The 20719-nt window shown below is 58.4% G+C and overlaps 1 protein-coding gene and 1 long non-coding RNA gene across 8 annotated transcripts in view; one reads left to right on the plus strand and one right to left on the minus strand.

Annotated features, from left to right (window-relative positions):
• DIDO1 (death inducer-obliterator 1) overlaps positions 1 to 11742 on the plus strand; it is a 51084-nt gene extending 39342 nt beyond the window's left edge. For all 7 annotated transcript variants that reach the window (XM_045444004.1, XM_045444002.1, XM_045444003.1 and 4 more), the window contains one exon: positions 7199 to 11742. In XM_045444004.1, coding sequence (XP_045299960.1) covers positions 7199 to 10254 — 3056 coding nt within the window. In that variant the 3' untranslated portion in view covers positions 10255 to 11742. The remainder of the gene's footprint in view (positions 1 to 7198) is intronic.
• Positions 6344 to 12064, minus strand: LOC123579882. Its single transcript, XR_006702991.1, has 4 exons — positions 11879 to 12064; positions 11339 to 11574; positions 10615 to 10746; positions 6344 to 7241 (listed from the first exon to the last, which is right to left on the minus strand). It is a non-coding gene; the product is annotated as an uncharacterized LOC123579882 (long non-coding RNA).
• Positions 12065 to 20719: the final 8655 nt, after the last annotated feature.

A 20719-nucleotide genomic window follows, 5' to 3' on the forward strand; every position in this document is an offset into this window, starting at 1 on the left:
CCTGATCCCACACGTCCCTTTCCCGCCAACGCCACGTCCTCCCGAGCTGCTCACAGGCTTTGTAGCAGCAGGAGCGCTGAATGCAGGTGAAGCCGGGCTGAGCTATAGGACTCGGCCTCTGGGGTCCTGGGGATGGCGGGGTGCACCAGAAATACCCTCACCGTTGGCATGAACTGTCTTAGCAAGTGGCTCGCAGAGGGGAAAACCCCTGTCATGGCCTCGGGTCCATGGAAGCGCAGAAGAGCTGCAGAGGAAGGTAACCGTTGACGTGGGCTCGCGGGTGCTTGCGCTTTACCGACAGCTCAGAGCCGCGCACGCGCCAGGCAGGTTCCTCTCCTGCCTCCCAGGAGACGCAGGCGAGCAGGTCTGTCTGTCCGTTCCTTACAAAGTTCTGCTTTTGGAGGATTACTTGCAAATTAGTCTTAAGCAAGACACCCAACGATTCAGACTCGTCAAGGGGTTGAGGGCGATTCCAAGGGGCACCCGGTCTGAGGGGGGGGCACGTGACTAGCCGCACACTTGGCAGAAGGCGCCCACATTGAAGTGTCTCCTTGGCCATGAAGTCCCCAAAGGATTGAGAACGCCCGCAGGGCGCCGTATCTGACGCACGGTGGGCTCTTTTTGAGGTGCTTTGTTCCGGAGGCAGCGGCCGAGCGCCGGGCCATTGCTGGCGCCGCCCGGACCTGGCACCTCCGTATCCTTGGCCCCGTCACCGGTCCTGGCAGGCGCTCCCGCCACAGCCACGCGCCGGACCCGCCCCTCCTAAACCGTAGCGGGGCCCTGCGGGGCTGCTTCGGCCAAAGTGTGCCTCCCACGCCACACGCACAGCCCAGGTCCCTACGTGTCAGAAGCAGGCCCCAGACGGTAGCGGTGGGTGTCTGTGACCGCGGGGCCACGGCCACTTGTCTGCTGGCACGCTGCATTGAGTCACCTCACTGCCAAATACGTGAAAACCAAGTACTTTAGGGTGTCCCCTCCCACACTCCGTGGGGGGAAGAGACGCCACCCGACGACGGGTGGCAGCAAGAACCTTGGCGGAGGTTCTCGGCGAGCGGCTGTGTGAAGTGCGCCGGCCTGCTCCCTGGATCGCCGTCCTGTGCTCCTGGAGGCGAAGACGAAGAAACTCGTCTCTCAGGCCCCGTGGAGAACCTCCGGTCAGTCGCCAGCGTAGGAGTTCGTGTGGCGAATGTGGCGGAAGCGTAGGGATCCTGGCTGACACAGACACAGGTGTCCGCAGAGCTGGGCGGGGGGGGGGGGGGGGGGGGGGGGGGAGCGATGCCCAGCCTCCCTCTGAACAAGAGTTAGCTGTCCCCGCTGCAGGGTCCGTAGAGCATGAGCCTCCCTGAGACTCGGCTGTGGGATGAGCAGGACGGGGCCTGTGTGGGGAGCTGGGCTCCGTGGCTAGGCGGGCACAGGTTCCTTGCAGCAGACGGGAGAGGGGACCCTCCATTGGAGTCGCAGTGGGTGCAACCCAGCTGGTGGGGAGGCCGGGGCCCCGCGGGACGTCCCAGGGCGGCACGGGCAGGGTGGGGCCTCTCGCCCAACCCACTGAGCACCCTGACACACTTGGGGATCGGCCACCCGCCCTCCCAAAACTACAGCACCACCCGAAGAGCCCCCGGAAAGAGCTGTGTTTTAAGGGCTTCTCAACCTAACCTAATTCAGCACGTGTTTTTCATTCTCCTGACGCCATTGCCTACCATTGCCTACCATTGATATCTGTGGTATCACAGAAGTATGTGATCCGCTTCCCCAGCGAAACAGCCTTGGCCCCAGGCCGGGTCATCTACCTGACCTGCCTCGTGTGTTCGTAACATGACTTGGCGCTCTCTGGGTGCGGATGCTCGTGTGTCCCGGCCTCGTGGTGGGTGTGTGCGTGTGTGTGCACGTGTGCTTGGAAGCCTGGGTGTGGGTCCTGGTGTGTGTGTCCCGTGTGCACGCATCTGCAGGGCTGGGCGCGGGAACGTTTCTCCTGGGTCACAGAAGTGGCCTCCGCGGCACAGGCTGGTCGGAGGGCGGCAGTGATGTCCCTCAGCGGAACAGCCTGCCGTCCGGCCGGCACTGCCCCCAGCCTGGCGGGGGCGCCCTTGACTCCCGCCGCTGCCCTGCCCACGGCTGTCCCTGGCCTGAGGTCACACACCCAGTAAATGCTCCCGCCAGGGAGCAGGGCACAAAGCGCAGGCCTCGGCGGGACGCAGGGCCGCGGCTCGGGGGAGCCACCAGTCTGGGTGAGGGGCCTGCTGTGTGAGCAGGGGGAGGGTGTGAAGAGGAGCTTAGGGTGGAGGTAGGGAGGGTGCCACAGGAGCGACCAGCGAGCTCCCTTTGTGGAAAGCCGTTTTATTCCCGTAGAAAATCACAGGTGCCCTCGTCTCCCGCACTCGGGAGCCCAGTAGGTTTCGGTGACGTGGGATTCTCCCCAGACTCTGGCTGTTCGTGCCAGAGGGTGCTTAAACCACGTCCTGACCCAGGGACTCCATGTGAGCCTGTCCCTTGGCCAGTGCTGCGTGTTTTCGCAGCTCCACGCTCCTGACCGGACCCACGGAGAGCGTGTCCACACGCGGTCCGTCCTCAGCCCGCACACCGAGTGTCCACGCGGCATTTCAGAGCACAGCCAGAGCGCGCTCGGCTCCTGAGGACATTTCCGTCCGTGCGTATTTGTGTGACTCGTCCCCCAGAAATGCCAGGTTGTCATGTTCTGTCACACGGTGTCATTCTAACCACCTGACAGTGTGATCTCAGAAGACACCTGGGAAGCCTGAGTCTCCCTCAGCCAGCAGACTGTCTCCCACTTGGGACGTTAACGTAAGTGGCCTCGAGCTGAGCTGACAGGGCTCTTCTCCCCTGGGGACGTGGGTCTCAGATGCTCTCCACGTCTCCAGGCCTTGTACACGGAAGGAAGACCGGGCACGCTGGACATTCGTCTTGTGTGTGCCCTGGGACCCCGACAGGACTGGACGCAGGCCAGGGCGCCCCGTCACTCCCGAGTGAAACCAGGGCACGGGTTCGCGCCTGGGACGCCTGTCGGGTGACCTTGGGCTTCTAAGAGGCGCGCACCGTAGACAGCAGGGACACCGCCTGCCCGGGTGCTGAGTGGCGAGGGCTGCCTGCCTGGAGTAAAGCCGTGGTGCCGGCTTCTGTATTCATTTTTCACTGCTTTCCAAATTAGCTGGGAACTCTGGGTTGAAGGATTGCCAGGTAAGCATTCCTCGGTTTTCCTGTGTGTGTGGTGTGAATCGGTGGCTGTGCTCACACTGTCCTCGAAGTCAAGCATGATCTTGAGTCCGTGTATCGCTCTTTCTCCTTCGAAATCAATAAAAGCATTTTCTAGAAACCGGCCACTGTTTGTTTGAATTGGAACCGTCTGTAGCTCTTGTCGCAGGTCCGCCGTGACGGAGGACGCGCCGACGCCACCCAGCCGTGGGAGCACAGCCCGGCTGAGGGTGTGCAGGGCCGTGCTGCTCTGAGCGCCTGGACGAAGACGGACAGCACTCTCCTTTCACCCGAAACGTGTGCTAAGCCCCGTGGCTTCGTACGGGTCTCAGGGAGTCAGACTTAGACGGAGGCGTGCGTGTGCGTGTGTGTGCGCGCGCGCGCGCACGCGCGTGTGTGTGGTGGTGGTGGCAGTGGGCTGGGGGTGGTACATACTCTTGCCCTGTATTTGCCAAGTCTCTTTCTGGACCAGTCCTACTTAAGAACCATGGCCTGTTAACTCCCACGTAGTTTCTGCTTAGCAGGAGTGAAAATTCTGTCTTGATGGATTCAGACCATAAGAGAGTCTTCATTTAAAAAAAAATGAATAGTGTAGGGAACCAGATTTAGGAGTAAAAGCACTACTTTCGTAGTTCCGGGGTTAAGGAGTCAGCTTTCAGATGGCTTATTAAAACTAAGTTTTGTCCCATGATGTGTCCGGGTAGGGGGGGGGGGGGGGGACAGGGGTGTGCTTCCCACACCTTCACCTTCCCTGGCATCCCTGCTGCTGACACACCTGGATACAAGCCCTGGTTTTGGTCTCATGTCAGAAACCTGCTGGCACACGACCTTGCAGATGCCCCTGTCCCTGGGTTGGTCCACTGTTTCTGTACGGGTGGTCTGAGTCTAGCCACAGAGGCTGAGGCTGGAGACCCACCAAGAGCACTCAGGGATGCCCGCATAAAGCCAACCAGGCTTGTTTTCCGTGCAACACACCCCAGAGACCCATTGCCCTGGCACTTTAGAGGGCGTGGGTGCCGACGCCCCTACTGAGCCCGATCGACACCCCTCTGGAGGTGGGACAGCACACCCCACCCGCCCACCCACCTAGTTGCCTGTTTCCATCTGCTTTGCGAATTACAAACCTAACAACAACCCTCCAAAGGGCGGTGGGGTAAGTAGACATCTCTGCTTCTAATGACGGACGAAGGGAGGAATTTGGCAAAACCGGAGAAGCAGCCCTGTGCCCTGGGCTGCAGCCAGTGTGGTCACCACCACCGCACCCTCTCCTCTCCCGAGGAGCACTCGGCAGCGGGCAGGCCTGCAGAGGGCCCTGGCTGGGCGACGGGCGTTCTGGAGGAGAGCCGGCCCCCTACTGCCTCCCAGATGGGGGCACCCGTTTGATCTTGCCCCCTGTCGCCTCGCCTGCCACCCCCCTTGTGAACCTGGGGCGCACCCTCACGTCAGTAAAGATCTAAAGGTCGATTCCGAGGCCACTAGATTAGCAAATTTTACTGTTTGTTCCACAAACGTCAAGTTACTGCCGTTTACACTTCAGATACTAATGCAGCCGTGACATGAACACACGCGTCGGGTGATGAGATCCGACTGCTTCAGAACAGACGTAGGCATAAAGTCTCGGTGAAGTTCAAAACACCGGTCCTCGTTAGACTGTTTACAGATAGGTGCAGATGCAGTCCGGTCGAGAGTTGAAAGCTACTTAATTAGATGCCAGTGCCTGGCGAGCTTGCTGTTCTCAAAACAAATGTAAATGCTGAGTGATTTAACCGTCTTCCCCCGTGATGAATAGGACAGCAGAGGCTGGAATCTGCAGAGGGCTGCCGAGGTTAGGGGTGTAGTGATCGCCCTCTAGTCTGCATATTCACCCGTTGTAAGTTTCCCTTGTGAAGGCACGCTTCACCAGGACTGAGACCCAAGCCTCCCCGGATTTAACACCGTGACTTCCCTGCCGTGCACAGCTTACTGACCTCTGGGGCCTGACCCCGAGCCCCAAGCCCCAGTTGGGCTTTCCCTGCGTGGAGTACAGGTCCCGGGGACTTCCCCCTCACCAAGGCTCCCCGGCCCTGGCTCGCACCCACCCACCCACGTGGCTGAGCACATTCCTTCACCGTGGCTCTCGTGTCAGGTTCTCCAGGGAGAGCCAGGCTCGCAGAGCAGGTCTGCAGGCTCTGGGGCCGCTGGCAGCCGACCCGCGGTCCAGAAGGGCCAGATAGCCATGTTAGCAATTGACCAAACCCCAGGCCGGGTCTGAGTAAGCAGTCAGATGTCCAGTAAACTGCTACGGTGAGAGGAGTGCCCTTGTAAGTTATCCTTCACTCGTGTTAATTAGGAAATGAACTTGATAGATTAACCCTCAGGTCTGCTGAGCAGAAACGTTTGCCATGTGGCACAGTGTGGGCTGCCTGATTTTCCAGTCTGTTCCCCCCTTTGCCTGGCTCTTCCTTTCCTGGATACACAGCTTTTGTTGGGGGGCTGGGGGGCGGGGGGGACAGGGAGAGGACGTTCTAGAAGCCATGTCTTTTGAGGTGATGGCGAGGTGCTGGTGTGTTACGAGCGGATGTCTTCAATGGACATCTGTGCTCTCGCACATCAGCTATGAGGCAGGAGGCCCAACCTGGGAGGGAAGGAGGGTCTCCGTATGCTGTCTGCGCAGATGCTGGGGTTCCCCAGCTCTCTGGCGCCCCTGATACTCCTCCTCAGGGGCTGGACGGGCCATCCACCAACCCTCGAGTGCTCAACCTATCAACCCATCTCTCTGAATTTAGGGAGGTTAACAGACGTTTGAGAATTGTATAATGGCACCCACAGAGAACTATTTCAAGTGACTTGTGATCATCTTTAAAACCAAAAGGAATAGGGAAACTACTGATTTTTAGTAAGATGAGAATGTATACGTACCACGTGCATAAACATCCACATTCTACGGTGATGTTATCAGTTGAGTTTATATGATTTGATTTTAAATATGCTAGTGACATAAGTTTTTGTTCTTTGTATGTCATTTGTCCCTAAAATTACTGTTTTGTGACTTGGGGTGGCGGGGTTTTGTTGTTGTCGTCCCTCTTTTGGTATTCTGGATTTATTGTGAGTATGGTTACCGAACTATTAACACCCTTGATAAAACGCACAGTTGAGGATGGAGTAAGCCTTTTTTATTTAAGAAATGGGTATTTTTAAGAACCATCCTGTGCCCAGGAACTTTTCCATGCGGCCTGCTCTTCACGGAACACCCCGCCCTTGTCTTTAAGCACCCTGTCCCGTGTTCACAGAGACTGAGCAGGACTTGGCCCTTGCGGATGTTAACAGAATTCCCTTCTAACCCTACAAGGGTGTTTATCATAGCCCTTTCAGTCAGCTTGGTCTTTCCCATTGACTGACGCCAGCAGCTGGGTGACCTTCCCTAATGGCACGTGCTGAGGGGATCGTTGCAAACAAGCCGTGGAACTGCTCCCTGATGGAACCGTCGGTATTCGTACGTGTAGCTTGGATTACGTAGCGCGGTGCGTGAGTTCCAGGAAGGGCTGTTACCTTTCTGATGGGTAGTGAGAGGCAAGTAAAAGAACAAAGCTAAGATTTTGTTTAAAAAAAAAAAAAAAAATTCTGGTGCGTACATGCTTCGTCTCTTATAGGTCAGCAGATGCTGACGTCTGCACGCTGGCCTCGCCGGCCTCCTCCGTCATGCCATTGCTTTAATTACGTCTGATCTTTAAATCTGTAACGTAGGCTCTGCTCATTGGGATGACTTGACTCATGAACTGGGCCCCGGGTTCTGTGGCTGTGACGTGGGGGCTGGACGGCGGAGGCGACGGTGTGCCCCAGGGTCTTTTGTTTGCAATAAGCTGTTCCAACACTCGATTGTGTTTTGCCAGCGAGTTTCTTCCTCCTTCCTATTGAAACGTGCCCCATCACTGCCCTTGACGGGGTTTATGTCTGGAGAACAAAGGCCGACGTTAAATTCTGAGCTCTGCACGAATGTTTTGTTTTTCAGGTCTTGAGTCACCGCGCCCCAACATCATCCTCGGGTTGGTGATCTGTCAGAGAATAAAACGCCCTTCGAGTGCTGGAGAATTAGATAAGGTAGAGGAGAAGCGGACCCGACTTCAGGCCCAAGAAGAAGCGGAGGCTTCTGTCTATCCCAAAGTGCCTGCAGCCCCGCAGTCTGAGAGGAAACCCCCCAAGCTCCAGGTCTGCTCCGGGGACGTGGCTGGCAGCACCACACCCCCAGGGACTCCTCCCCCGCCGCCCCCTCTGCCCGAGCCACCCAGCGCCCCGGCGGCGTCGTCCGTGTTGAAAATCCTGTCGTCGCTCAAACCGGGAGCCACGAGCACTACCACGGCGTCCTCACCCGCCACTGCGGCCGTCACCGTGGCCTCTCCCTCTGCCAACCCCTCCACCTCGAAGACAGCCTCACCCCTGGAACACATCCTGCAGACGCTCTTTGGGAAGAAGAAGTCCTTTGACCCCCCTGCCAGAGAGCCCGTGGGGTCCACACCGGCCTCCCACCAAGACCCCAAAGCCACGGCCGACGGCGGGCTGCCCGCGGCGCCTTTACTGGACCCGATCGTCCAGCAGTTCGGTCAGTTCTCCAGAGACAGAGCTCTGGAGGATGAGGAAGATGACAGACCGTATGACCCCGAAGAGGAGTACGGGCCCGACAGAGCCTGTGACGCTCAGCTCGAGCGCGGGAGGCGCCCCGATGGGGACAAGGCCCCAGAGACGGCCGAGCGGGAGGAGGTGGCCTATGACCCGGAGGATGAGACCATCCTGGAAGAGGCCAAGGTGGCCATCGACGACCTGCCCAACAGGATGTGTGCGGACGGGAAGGGCGGCTCCGCCGAGAGGCCCGGCGAGCCCACGGCCGCCGGAGCGGCCCCCTCCCTGGTCGAGCAGCAGCAGATGATAGAAGAACTCAACAAGCAGATTGAGGAGCAGAGGAGGCAGGTGGAGGAGCAGGAAGCCGCGCTCCGGCAGCAGAGGGCCGCCGTGGGGGCCTCCATGGCGCACTTCTCCGTGGCCGACGCGCTGCTGTCGCCGCCCCCGAAGTCCCTGCCCCAGGCCGAGCTGTTCCCACCGGAGCAGCAGGTCGCGTGCCGCCCGCCCGCACTCCCCAGCGCCCCTGCGGGGGCGGGCCCCGGCCCCGGCTGCGACCCGCGGCAGAACCGGGACCCCCGGCAGGCCCGGCGGCTGGCCGCAGAGCACGGCGAGGGTGAGGCCGGCTCCAGGCCGCCCGCGGCCCGGGAGGAGGGTGCAGAGGCGGCCCCGCAGGCCAAGCCAGACGGCCCCAAGCGCGAACACCCCCCCGCGAGCCCGGTCCCGCCGCCCGTGGACGGCGGCGCCCCCTCGGCGGGCTCCAGACCTGCCCGCAAGGTGCTGCTGCCCACGCCCCCCGGCGCAGCCGCCTTTCAGCCCGGTTTCCCTTTGCACGGCGACGCCCAGAGCTTCCCCTCTGCCGGCGGGAGGGACCCTTTCTCTGGTGCCTCTCAGGACAAAGCGCTCGGCTCGTCCCAGTACGAGGATCCGAGGAACGCTCAGTTTGCCGAGAAAAGTGACCACCCGACCGTCGAGCCTGAAGGAGACAGGGAGCCGCAGTGCAGACCCGGCGAGGGGGCCGCCACTCTCCCGGCACCTGGACAGAGGGTGGGGGGCCCTCCGCCCGCACCCCAGGGCCAGCGGGAGCCAGCACCACGTGCTTTCGGAACGTCTGGGCTTCATGGCCCCAGTTTCCCAGGACCGAGGGGGTCCGTTCCGCCTTTCTCAGAGGAGAGTATGGTTTCCAATAGCGATGGGCCACGGGGGCCTCCGCCAGCCAGGTTCGGGGCTCAGAAGGGGCCCATTCCTTCCTTGTTGTCAGGGCCACACGGGCCCCCTCCCTACGGGGACAGCAGGGGCCCCTCCCCCTCCCACCTTGGGGGGCCCAGGGGAGCAGCACCCCAATTCGAAGACCGGAAGGACCCCCACGGGGAGAAGAGGGAGTTCCAGGACGGCCCGTACGACGAGATGGCCGGCCCCCCCTCTCAGTTCGAGGGACCAGAACAAGCCCCCTTCATGGCGGGCAGAGGCACGGCGCCTTTCCAGTTCGGAGGCCAGAGGAGGCCTCTGCTGTCACAGTTTAAGGGCCCCAGAGGAGGTCCCCCTCCCTCTCAGTTTGGAGGTCAGAGAGGGCCCCCACCCGGCCACTTCGTGGGCCCGAGGGGGCCGCATCCCGGTCAGTTCGAAGGACCCAGAGCCCAGGCACCAAACTTCATGCCGGGGCCCAGGGGGATCCAGCCTCAGCAGTTCGAGGAGCAGAGGGTGAGCTCGCCCCCGAGATTCGCCGGCCCCCGGGCGCCAGCGCCCCTGCCGTTCGGCGGGCCGAGAGGGTCGGCACCCTTCCCCGAGAAGAGCGAGCCCGCACCGCCCCGCTTCCACTTCCAGGGCCCGCCGGCCCCGGGGCTGAAGCCGGCCCCCAGGCCACTGCTGGAGCTGCCCAGCCACCCGCCGCCGCACCGGCCGGAGCGCTGGGACGAGGCGCCCGCGCAGGGCCCCGAGGCCGACTTCCGCGAGGCCAAGGGCCACGAGTACAGAAGCCAGGCCTTTGAAGGGCGGCAGAGGGAGCGGTTCGAAGCCGGGCCCAAAGAGAAGCCGCTGGAGGAGCCCGAGGCCGCGCCGCCGGAGAGCCGGCCGGGCAGGGCCCTGGAGGAGCGTCGGCGGGAGCGGGGGCGGCGCTGGAGCCGGGAGCGGGACTGGGACCGGGGCCACGAGCGGGGCCGTCACCGCGACAAGGACCCGGGCCGCGAGTGGGACCGGAGTCGGGAGCGCGGCGCCGACAGGGACCGAGGGCGGGAGCCGGAGCGGGCGGCCGAATGGGGCCGGAGCCGGGAGCGCAGCCGGAACCGGGACCGGGAGCGCCGGCGGGAGCGGGAGAGGTCTCGCAGCAGGGAGCGCGGCCGGGACCGCACCCGCGAGCACGGCCGGGAGCGCAAGGACCGCAGCAAAAGCAAGGAGGGCGCCCGGGACCCCAAAGCCGAGGCGCCTCGGGCCGCCACCCCTGCCACCCAGACCTAGCGCCGGCCGCGCAACGCTCCCGCGGGGCCGGCGCCCGGGTCGTGGTGAGCGCCTGGGTGTGCAGAGAGCTACGAACTGCGATGCAGAATAGAACGTTCTGGACTTCAACGATTGCTGTAATTTTGTGTATAGTGGTTTCTTACAAAATTTCACATCTTTACAATTCTGTTGGTTTTTAAAAAAAAAAAAAAAAAAACTAAGAACTGAATATTTCCATTTAAAATCACTGAAATGGGAAAGCGTCTACAGAAGCATATTGCTTTTTCAAATTATAAAGTTATCTTTTCCAATAACTTGAGTCTAGTAACTTTTAAGGGAATTTCAGTGGACCCTGGAGCCATACCTTCGCTGACCTCTCACCTGTATTTCTGTTTCCAGAAGCTGTTGTCACAGGTGTCACAGGTGTAGTGCTCGGAGGCGGGTGGCCTGCTTTCTGCTCGCTCCCTGGGGTGTCAGATGCACAAAAGCCCACAAATGCGTTTTCCTTTTGTCCTAAAGAAATTTGAATTGCAAATTTCAACCAGGAAACAAAACATTTCTTAGTTTTGCTCAGTTTTTATATATCACCTTATACATTTTTTTTCAAAAACGTGATTGAAAGCAACATCTGTCCAAGTAGAAATTGTTGCATTTTAAATAGCAATCTATTGAAAAAGGTGTAACCTTTACCAGCCTAAAGAAAGTGAGAAGATAAGCCAATTAAGTGTACTTTAAAAAGGGGGTGGGGGGAGGGGGGGTTACTTGGACTTGAATGATCAGGAACATTTTGTTTGTGAAACCCGACCCTCTGAGCAGTCCTTCCTGTGTCCCAGGGAAAGGGCACCAAGTCCGGACTGTTACACTGTCCGGCGATGCATTTTAGAGTTTGTCATTGAAAGCGGAACAGTACTTGTGTGAAGTCTGGGACGGAAACCAGTGATCGTAGTTAGAGAGCTACAACTCAGGAAGCTGTTGGCTGAAACGGCGGCCTGCCTGCTGTGGCGTATTTGCAGGTACTTCCGGAGCGTGAGAGGGAGGAAACCTTGCTAATTTATTTGACTGTACAAATACACTTTGATAATTTTTTATATTTTCATAAACTTACTTTTGCAAGTGTAAAACGAGAGAATTTCCTTCATTCTCTGGAGTCTGTTCCATTGTACATCACTACAGATTTTTCACTTTCTAGCACAAACGTACAAACGGTAGGAACACGGAAGACTTAGTGATTTGGAGGGACTGGGATTCCAGAGCAAACGCCAGGTGACACCGCAGCCGAGTGCTGAAAGTTCCAACGTCTCCTACGATGCGAAGGGTTTTTTACATGTAAAACAAATTTTTCTAATTTAAATACACAAATGTAAAAATCAAGTGTGTTTCTTTAGGTTTACTTGATAGATATTTCTGTAAATTGTATTTTATATTACAAAGTATTATATCACTGTACATTAAAACACGGAACTGCATAGGTTTTGTTACTTGAAGTAGAATAAACATCTACAGAAGGTTTTCTGCCGCGCCTGTGTCACTTCCCCTGTCGGGAGTCTGGGGCTGGGGGGGCCCCTCCGCGAGCTCGCACACGCCCACCCCTGCCCTGTGCCGACGACCCCCTCCCCCAGACTTTGAGTCCAGTGACCCACCCTACCGCTCTGCCTGCTCCAGTGGTGCCTGGTGCCGTGGCCGCCGTGGCCTGGAGGTGTGGTAGAGTAGAGCCCGTGGCCCAGGCTCCGGTGCCGCGGGTGGAGTGGGTGGCCGTGGCCGAGCCGGCAGGCTGACACGGTGCCTTCAGGGCGAGGGGAACGGCTCCCAAACCTACACGCGGCCACTGCCGGGGCAAAGGACATGGCGTGGGCGTTGCCCTGGAACTTCAGCGCCCAGCTGCCCCCCCAATTGACCTCAGTCCGATGACCCCGTGTCCCAGAAGCTCACTCTCTCAGCAGGCGCGTCCCCAGCCCTGCTGTGAGCAGAGGCAGAGAGAACATCCTTCCTGAGGACGCTCCCGTCCTGTTGGGTGTCCTGTCACCAGTGGCTGGCAAGTGTCCCAGCCCAGCACAGGGCAAACCAGGGAGGGCCCCTGGACACAGAGCAACCAAGGAGGGTTCCGCAGGGGGCAGCACCCGGCCCCCCAGGCCGCTGTTGCCTCAGAAGGGTGTGCTGAGCCGAGACGGCCCACAAAGGCGCACGGAGGCGGGCGGCCTGTTTGCGGGGAACCGCGAGGGGCCAGGCCTGGCCGGGTGCAGGGCCGCCGTACCCAGAGCTGACCGGGGACACCGAAGAGGCTGGGCACGGCGCCCAGGCCTGCACAGTGCTGTCATCGAGGGGTGTCCCCGGAACGTCGGGAAACTGGGCCCCGTTTTCAAGTTCTCAGTCCTTCGTACGCTCACTGCTCAGATGTTTGCCTTCAGTTGTGTTCACCCCAGGGCCTGTGTCTCCCACGCTCCACGGCACCGGGATGCTCTGTCCTCACCCTGCCGCCTGCCACCCCCGTCACCCCTCCGGCCTGTGACCCCATTTAGCCAACGGGACCCCTGAGCTGCACGTGGGTCTCCAGAAACCCGAATAGCGAGGAGTCTGGCTTGAGGATGCGGCCCTCCTTCCCTGAATCTTTTTCCCCTCTGTTTTCTTTTGTTTACAAAATTGGGATTCTATACATTCTTGTATCTTTTTTTTTTTAATTTGCTTTGTCCTGGGAAATGCCCAAAGGCATCAAATATTCATCAAAAGACATTTTGGAGGCATCTGGGTGGCTCAGTCGGTTCGGTTGAGCGTCCGACTTCGGCTCGGGTCACGATCTCACGGCTCGTGGGTTCTAGCCCCGCGTCGGGCTCTGTGCCGACAGCTCAGAGCCCGGAGCCTGCTTCCGATTCTGTGTCTCCCTCTCTCCCTGCCCCTCCCCTGCTCATGCTCTGTCTCTCAAAAATGAATAAACATTAAAAGAAATTTTTTAAGTCGTTTTGTATTTTTCCCATTGTTGACAAGGTTTGTATCTTCTCCTTTCAAGAGAACGAATGCTCCCTGTAGATCCGTGAGGTCCTAAGCATCAACAACGGAGCATGTAGGAAATGAAAGGAGCATATGAAGAAAATGAAGATCTGCCGTCCCCTCCCCGTGAATGTGGTCATCCAGAAACATCCAGACACAAGCCTTCCTAGCGGTATTTCCAGCCCCTTTCTTATGTGTACGTGTTGCTGACGTTCGGGTGCATCACCAAGGACAAGCATTTAGGAAAAGCCCAATGAACAGAGACCACCTAGCGTATGTCTGCGTGCTTCACACGCACCTAGAGGCAGGCAGTCCCAGTGGGTAGAGCAGCCTCCGTGTCCCTGACAGCCCCGCCCTCAGCTTGTGACTTTGTCCTCATGGTTGCAAGAAGGCTGCCCCTGCAGGCGTGACATCGTCATCTCACTGTTCTGGGAGGAAGCCAGCACGAGAGACAGAGCCGTAGCAGGGCAGCCCTGCCCCATCTGCCCTCCTGGTTGAAACTTTTGCTTATATCTTGTCGCCACGCTGTGTCACACGGCCACCCCTTGCTGCACAGGAACGAGTCCGGGCCTGCCAGAAAACCAGAGGAGGGGTCAGAACCGCGGCGAGGAAGGGCAGCCGGAGCCACAGCCAGGCAGGCAGTGCCCGGTTCCTATCAGTGACTTCTCCGTCACCTTCCACACCACCCAGCAGGCGCCCTGCTGGACACATGCCCCCAAAGCATGTGCTATCCGCAGGGCAGTGTCACCCCCGTGGGGGCCAAGGCTGGTTCTGGGGGTACAGGTCTTAGCTACTGCAACGGTCTGTGGCCCTCCGAAGGGCCCAGCGCAGAGAAAAGTCTGGAGGGGCTTCTTGGGGAGCCGCCGTTTTTCAAAGGGTGGGAAACTGCCCTACACGGAGGAAGACTTCTGCACACACGAAAATCTGTAAGCAAACATCTACAGTGATTTACTCACAACTGCCCAAACCAGGAAACCACCCGAAGTCCCCTCTGTCCACGCGTGTCCCAGCCGGGGCTCAGCCGCAGCCCAGCCATGAAAGGGAGCACGAGCGGGCACGGGCCGCGGTGCGGGCGCCTCTGCTGGGTCGAGCGAGGGGGAGAAGCCAGACCGAAGGCCACCAGCCCATCACATGACAGCGATAAGACAAAACTCGGGGGATAGATGGGGCTGGGGTGAGGGGAGCACGCCGCTGGGGAGCGGCACCAGGGAGTCACGGGGGTGGGGTGTTGGCTGTGTGGCTGTTTGCAAGTGCCAAAACTCACAGAAGATGCCCAAGCGAGTGACGGTTACTGGAAGTGACGCCGTGTCGCCCAGACGAAGAGTGGAGGCCGGGCGTCGCGTTGGCAGCAACCAGAGGTGAGTCCTACCCCCCGCAGCTGCACTTGTACACACACACACACACACACGTGTGCACATGCACACTCACGCACACTCACACCCATGCATGTGTGCACACATCAGGGACAAAAAGAAAGGAGCTCAACTCTGGAGGTGATTCTGCAGCAGTCCGGCTTTGTTCGCCCGGAATACGGCAAAGCCCTAGTTCCTGCAGTGACTCGCCTTTGATTTCAGGAAAGACCCCCCACGTATCTGTAATTATACAGCAATAAGCGAACATCTCTTCTTCTTTAAAAAAACAGAACGGGGGGGGGGGCGCCCTCTGACCTGGGTCTGGGGTCTTTCCTCTGCCACTTCCTTCGTTCTGTCTCTGCCACGCGGCTGGATGACCCCTTGTCTGTCCTGCCCTGCGGATCCTGCCTCCTTGTCCTGCCCCTTTTCCTGGAACTCCTCCCCCGAATTTCTCCGGAAGGGACTTGGTCTACCCCTGGCTGCTTTCGCCGTGTTGGGATTTTGCAGGCTGTCACTGGAGACCGTCTGTCCCCGCTACCTCTCCTGATGCCTGTCACCTTGCCCCCGACCAGGGCAGCATGAAGCTCTGGCTTCTGCCAGCCCGTGCTCACTCTCATTTCTCGCGTTCGAAGCGGTTGCCTACAACTTTCCCCTGGTTTGTCTTTCCTTCTGCGTGTGCGCGCGCGCGTGTGTCTGACTAATCGATACTTTGATAGCTGAGAAATCTTTTGGCAAGCAGAGGGAAACTCACATTTTGTTCCCCGTCCCATTTCTTTGTCTTACAAATCTAGGGAACGATGTTTCTTAAATAAATATTTAAACTCGAAATTAAATGTTTAACGTCCTTATAATCAGTATTTAATAATAATTAAATTTCCAGGGGCGCCTGGATGGCTCCGTCAGCAGAACGCCCCACTTGGTTGAGCGTCCGACTCTTGATTTCAGCCCGGGTCACCATCTCGAGGTTCGTGAGATCCAGCCTTGCATGGGGCTCTAGGCTGACGGCGTGGAGCCTGCTTGGGATTCTCTCTCTGCCCCGCCCCTGTCCACGTACTCCCTCTGTATGTGTACGTCAAAACAAAGAAACTTAAAAAAGTAAATTTCCAAATACTTAGATGTCAGTTACAAAGATACTCGATAAAAGCCTCCTAAGTGGCTAATGAAACTCACACCTGTAACAAAGGTGTATCAGATTCCCTCAGTCCTCGTCCACCTTGAGGAGCGAACAAAGCTCACAAACCACAGCGACAACGCGACGCTCGGCAAACAGCTTCCTGACTGCGAGTGCCGTGGGCGCAACTCGCTTCTTCATGATCTCTTCTTGCGTGGGTCATCCCAGGCACAGAGGACCCTGAAGACAGGGGTACAGGATGGACAGACAGACAGGCATCAGGGAGGCTCTTCGTGGCACCTACCCTGCCCGCCGTGGCCGCAGGGTGATGCTGTGGGCAGCCCGTGGTCCGTGCCCCGCAGGCCAGAGCTCCAAGTCTGCGAGACAGGCAGAGGCAGGGGGAAGCAAGGTCAGGCCGGGGCAAGGGGTCGTCTGTCGTTCCGGCTTCTCCAGCAGGATGCCCTCGCCTCCAAGGTGGGAGGAGTGAGAGAGACACGTGTGCTGGTGCGTTCTCGTGGCTCACGTAGCCCAGCCACAGCCCACGCCAGCCACGTGAGCCGCCACGCACAAGACCCCTTGGTGCTGCAAAGCCGCCGGCGGGGGCTTCTCTTCCGGTGTCTGGATCTCACGTACAAGTGCCTCTGGTGACCCCTGAACTGGGAATATGCAGGAGAGGGCCTCCTGCTCCGCCAGCCCGGCCCCCAGCACAGCCCCCAGACTGGCCCCCAAGCCTGCTCAAAGCCGCCTTTTAAACCTTAAGTTCCAAGGGTGCCTGGGTGGCTCAGTCGGTTACGCATCCAACTTTGGCTCAGGTCATGATCTCGCGGTTCGTGAGTTCGAGCCCCGCGTCGGGTGCTGTGCTGACAGCTCGGAGCCTGGAACCTGCTTCGGATTCTGGGTCTCCCTCTCTCTCTGCCCCTCCCCCAGTCATACCCCGTCTCTCCCTCTCTCTCTCAAAAGTAAATAATCATTAAAAAAAAATTTTTTTAATAAAAACAAATAAACCATACACTCTAAACAAACACAATGGCAGAGTGGCGCTCCCACCTAACTGGGTGCAGCTATCCCCGAAATACGCCCACTCCCAGGAGGAGACAGTCCCTCCTTGCCCTGGCGAAGTTCAAGTTCCGTGTTCTCCACCGGCCCACACTCCCACCTGGAGCTCGGGATGAGGTCAGCCACTCTCAACACACCCGATGTCAGACAAGAGGGTCAAGAGGGCAGAAGAAAACAAGAGTATGCGGTTAATAAGCACACACATGTATGTTATCTCCGAAGCAGGAAGGGACAGACACTCCTGGGGTGGCCACCTCTGCAGTGGGCCATGTGGCCGTAACCAGGGTCTCTTGGCTTCCTCGCCATCCAGTCCACGCTCCCTTGGTCCTGGAGCTCCTCAGCCGGTCTAGACTCCCTGCCTGGTGGGTGCCCCAGAGCGTCCTTCCTTCGGGCCCGAACTATCGGCGATCCCGCCTGAATTGCCTCGTGGTGGCTTCACTGATTCAACCACAGGACTTGGGGGTTACCGAGAGGTGGCCCCAGGAACGCTCCAGCATCTCGGGCGTGTTCTCCTGACCCTCACTGACAAGTAGCAGCCTCACTGCCCTTGCTAGGAGGCCGGGTCACCCCGGCCAGGGCAGTCTCCCTCCTTTGCCCGTTCGTTCACCGGCGTGGAGGGGCCGAAGTGGCCAGGTGGCCGTCCCCGCCGACAGCCCCGCGAGACCATCACTGCGTCCTCTAGAGGAAGCTCTCTTCCCTTTGAACTGACTCTTCTAGAACCAGAAGTGGCAGGAACGGGCAGCAAAGATCCAGCTAGTGGGTCAGCAGAGGTAACAGCGAGAGGTGCCACCCCATTTCCAGCCCTTGATTCCCAGACCCACGAACCCCGGCGGTGGAGAAAGAGCGTCACAAATTGGTGGTGACCCCGAGCGTGCGTCCTGAGAGGCAGCGCCCCAGCCCTGCAAGCTTCTCCCGCCCCCCGGCTGGCGCCGTGACGGAGTCTTCCAAAGGCCGCCAAGTACCTCTCTCAGAAGGGCCCAAACCCAGAACTCTGACCCCAGACGCTGGCGAGGGCGTGGGCGGCAGGAGCGCTCACCCTGGCCGGCGGGGATGCGGCATGGCGAGGCCGCTCATGAAGGCAGCGTGGTGGTTTCTTACAAAAGTAAACATACTCTTACGCACGATGCACAACCATGTCCTTGGCAGTTACCCAAAGAAGTAGAAAACTTCCGTCCACACAAGAACCCACACACGGATGTTTATGGCAGCTTTGTTCACAATCGCCCAGACTCGAAGCAGCCAAGATGCCCTCGGTGGGTGTGGACCACCCAGACAGCAGAATATTATTCAGGGCTAAAAAGAAATGAGCTCCCAAGGCCCTGGGGACACGTGCAGGAAGCTTAATCGCATATTACCAACAGAAAGAAGCCAGTCAGAAAAGGCTGCACACTATGTGATTCCAACCGTATGACATTCTGGGAAAAGCAAAATCATGGAAACGGAGAAGTCAGTGGCTTCCTGAGGGGCGGGGAGGGGAGGGACAGGCGGAGCACCGAGGATTTTCAGGGAAGATGTTCAGTATGATACCCGACATACGTGTCAGATGCACGTTTTGTTAAGTTCAGACCTCGGCGTATTTTGAGTGGTGGTAAACGTATCGTATTTTAACGGCAGCATATACACGTCCCCTGCCGGTGTATGGGAAGACAGCGGTATGTGTGTGCTGTTCTTTTCTGTGACCTTGCCGAAGCCACTTGTTAGCTTTTTTCCAGGTTCCGTAGGATTTTCTACATAGATCATACTGTCTGCACTTTTGTCTCCTTATGAATGTCTTTTCTCCTGCTCGTCGTATTGCATAGAGACTCCGGTGTGATGTCAGACAGATGTGGTGATGGTGGAGATCTTTGCCCTTTTCCTAACCTGGGGAAAACATTCAGTCTTGTGCTGTTAAGTATGATGCTCACTGTGGTTACTTCCCAGATGCCCTTTATCGGGTTGAGGAAGTTCCCTTCCATTCGTGCTTTGCAGTTTTTCTCAGAAATGGATGTTAGATTTGTCAAACATGTTCTTTTTTCTTGTTGCAATTTTGAGCGAAGGGGGGCTCGAATCCATGAACCGTGAGATCACGACCCGAGCCGAAACCAAGAGTCAGATGCTTCACCGACCGAGCCACCCAGGCGCCCCTTTTTTGGCCGTTAACACAGTACATTATGTTGGTTGATTTTCAAATGTGAACGAAACTTGTGTCACTGGAGTAATCCCCACTTGGTTGTGATGTATCACTCTTCTTTAAAGATCTTGTTGCATTCAATTTGCTAAGATTCTATTAAGGATTTTTGCACGTTTGTTCATCAGACATTGCTCTGTGGTTTTATATTCCTGTACCATCTTTATCCGGTTTTGATATCAAGTCACACCGGCTTCACAGAATGTATGTTTCTATGATGGTTTCACATGCGGCACTTACCCTCATGAAGCGAGGCTCACACCGAGGGTGTGCTTTCGGTTTTCAATGGTGGGTCCACAGCCGCTAAGCTGACTCCGTGACCCACCGTGGGTCTTCCCCCAGATAACGACCGCGTGTGTGGTGCTGATTCGGCCTAGTCCCTTCTCCCGGCCCCTCTCAAATTTGATTTTCTTGCCTGTTTGGGGCAGAGGCTGCTATTTGCTCACAGGAGCCACGGCTGGAGCCCTCACTCCCCGCATGCACGCCGGGCTGCGCTGGGATTCTCGGTGGGGTTCACAGCTCTGGGGGGCTGCCTCCCGAGGGGTGGGCGGCACCCCTGGGAGCTGCACTTAGACTTTAGAAAAGCACGTTTGGTATTCTCTTCACGTTTTACTTACAATGCCAGTTCCAGTGAAGCCACATCATTCTCGCATTCCACCTCTAAACAAAAGAGGCCTCGAAAACTGTCTGCAGGAACCCCACCCAAATGAGAAACAAACACACGTCGCAGGTGCCAATGGTCTTTAATTCCAGTAAGTGAAAAACCAAATCGGATGTAATCTTGATTTTACTTTCTCAGTGACACAGCACTCTGTGATTTTGCTGTTCCGCGAGGTCCTTTCAGCAGCAGCACGCGCATCGGATGGGGCTCCTGAGAAAGTGGCTTCCGGGTCCCACCCAGGCCTGAATTAGAATCTGCTTTTGAACAAGGTCCTGGTGACTCTGTGCGCATTGTGGTCTGTGTTGGTGCCGCGCTTGGAATCTTCTCAAAGGTTTTACCCACGTCCCTCCGTGTATTTAGCCGCTTTGTAATTTCGCTTTTTAAACTTCCATATTTCAATCACCTCTAGCTAATCTCTGTGTCTGGTGTGAAAATAAGTGCTCTAGCTTGGTTTGCTTTTTTTTTTTCCAAAGGATTAATCCGCTGTCCTGATATCGTTTGTTGAGGAGCCCACCACTTCCCTCCCGAGAACGTTTTAAGCGGGAGAAAAGTCTTAAAACCACGTGCACGGTACGATCTCGCATGTGTTCACAGAAACGACGCGGCAGAGGGGCGCTGCGCACTCGGGGAGCACGACTGCGGTGTGCTCCGGGATGCGGCGGTATGACCGACACGTCACCAGGCTGCAGACCGCCTCCGCCCCGCATAGGTACCTCGCACAGGTACCCGGGGTAGGTGTAGTACCTGTGAACGGCTAGAGCGCACGCGCCCGCCCGGCCCCGGCCCCGGCCCCGCCCTCGGCCCCGCCCTCGCCCTGCGCGCGCATCCCCCGCATCGCCCCGCCCCCGACCTGCGCACGCAGCCCACCACCGCGGCTCCCCACCCACCACACACCTGCGCGCGCAACTCCCGTGGCACCGCCACCGCCCTCTCCGCCGTCGGGGGCGGGGCACGGCGCGGCGCGGCGGGCAGTCGGCCAGGCGGTTGGCGAGGGTGGGGCTCAGGGGGCGGGGCCTCGGCACAGGGGGTGGGGTTTCCGTTGCGGGGCGGTGCGGCGCGGCGCAGGCGCGCTGTAGGCCCAGCGGTTTCCCGCCCCCCCCAACGTCGCCCGGCGACGCCGCGCCGGCCCGGTGCCCGCCGGCCCCGCCGCGCGCCCC

The sequence above is a fragment of the Leopardus geoffroyi genome, chromosome A3, assembly GCF_018350155.1.
Source record: "Leopardus geoffroyi isolate Oge1 chromosome A3, O.geoffroyi_Oge1_pat1.0, whole genome shotgun sequence".
NCBI classification, from domain to species: Eukaryota; Metazoa; Chordata; class Mammalia; order Carnivora; family Felidae; genus Leopardus; species Leopardus geoffroyi.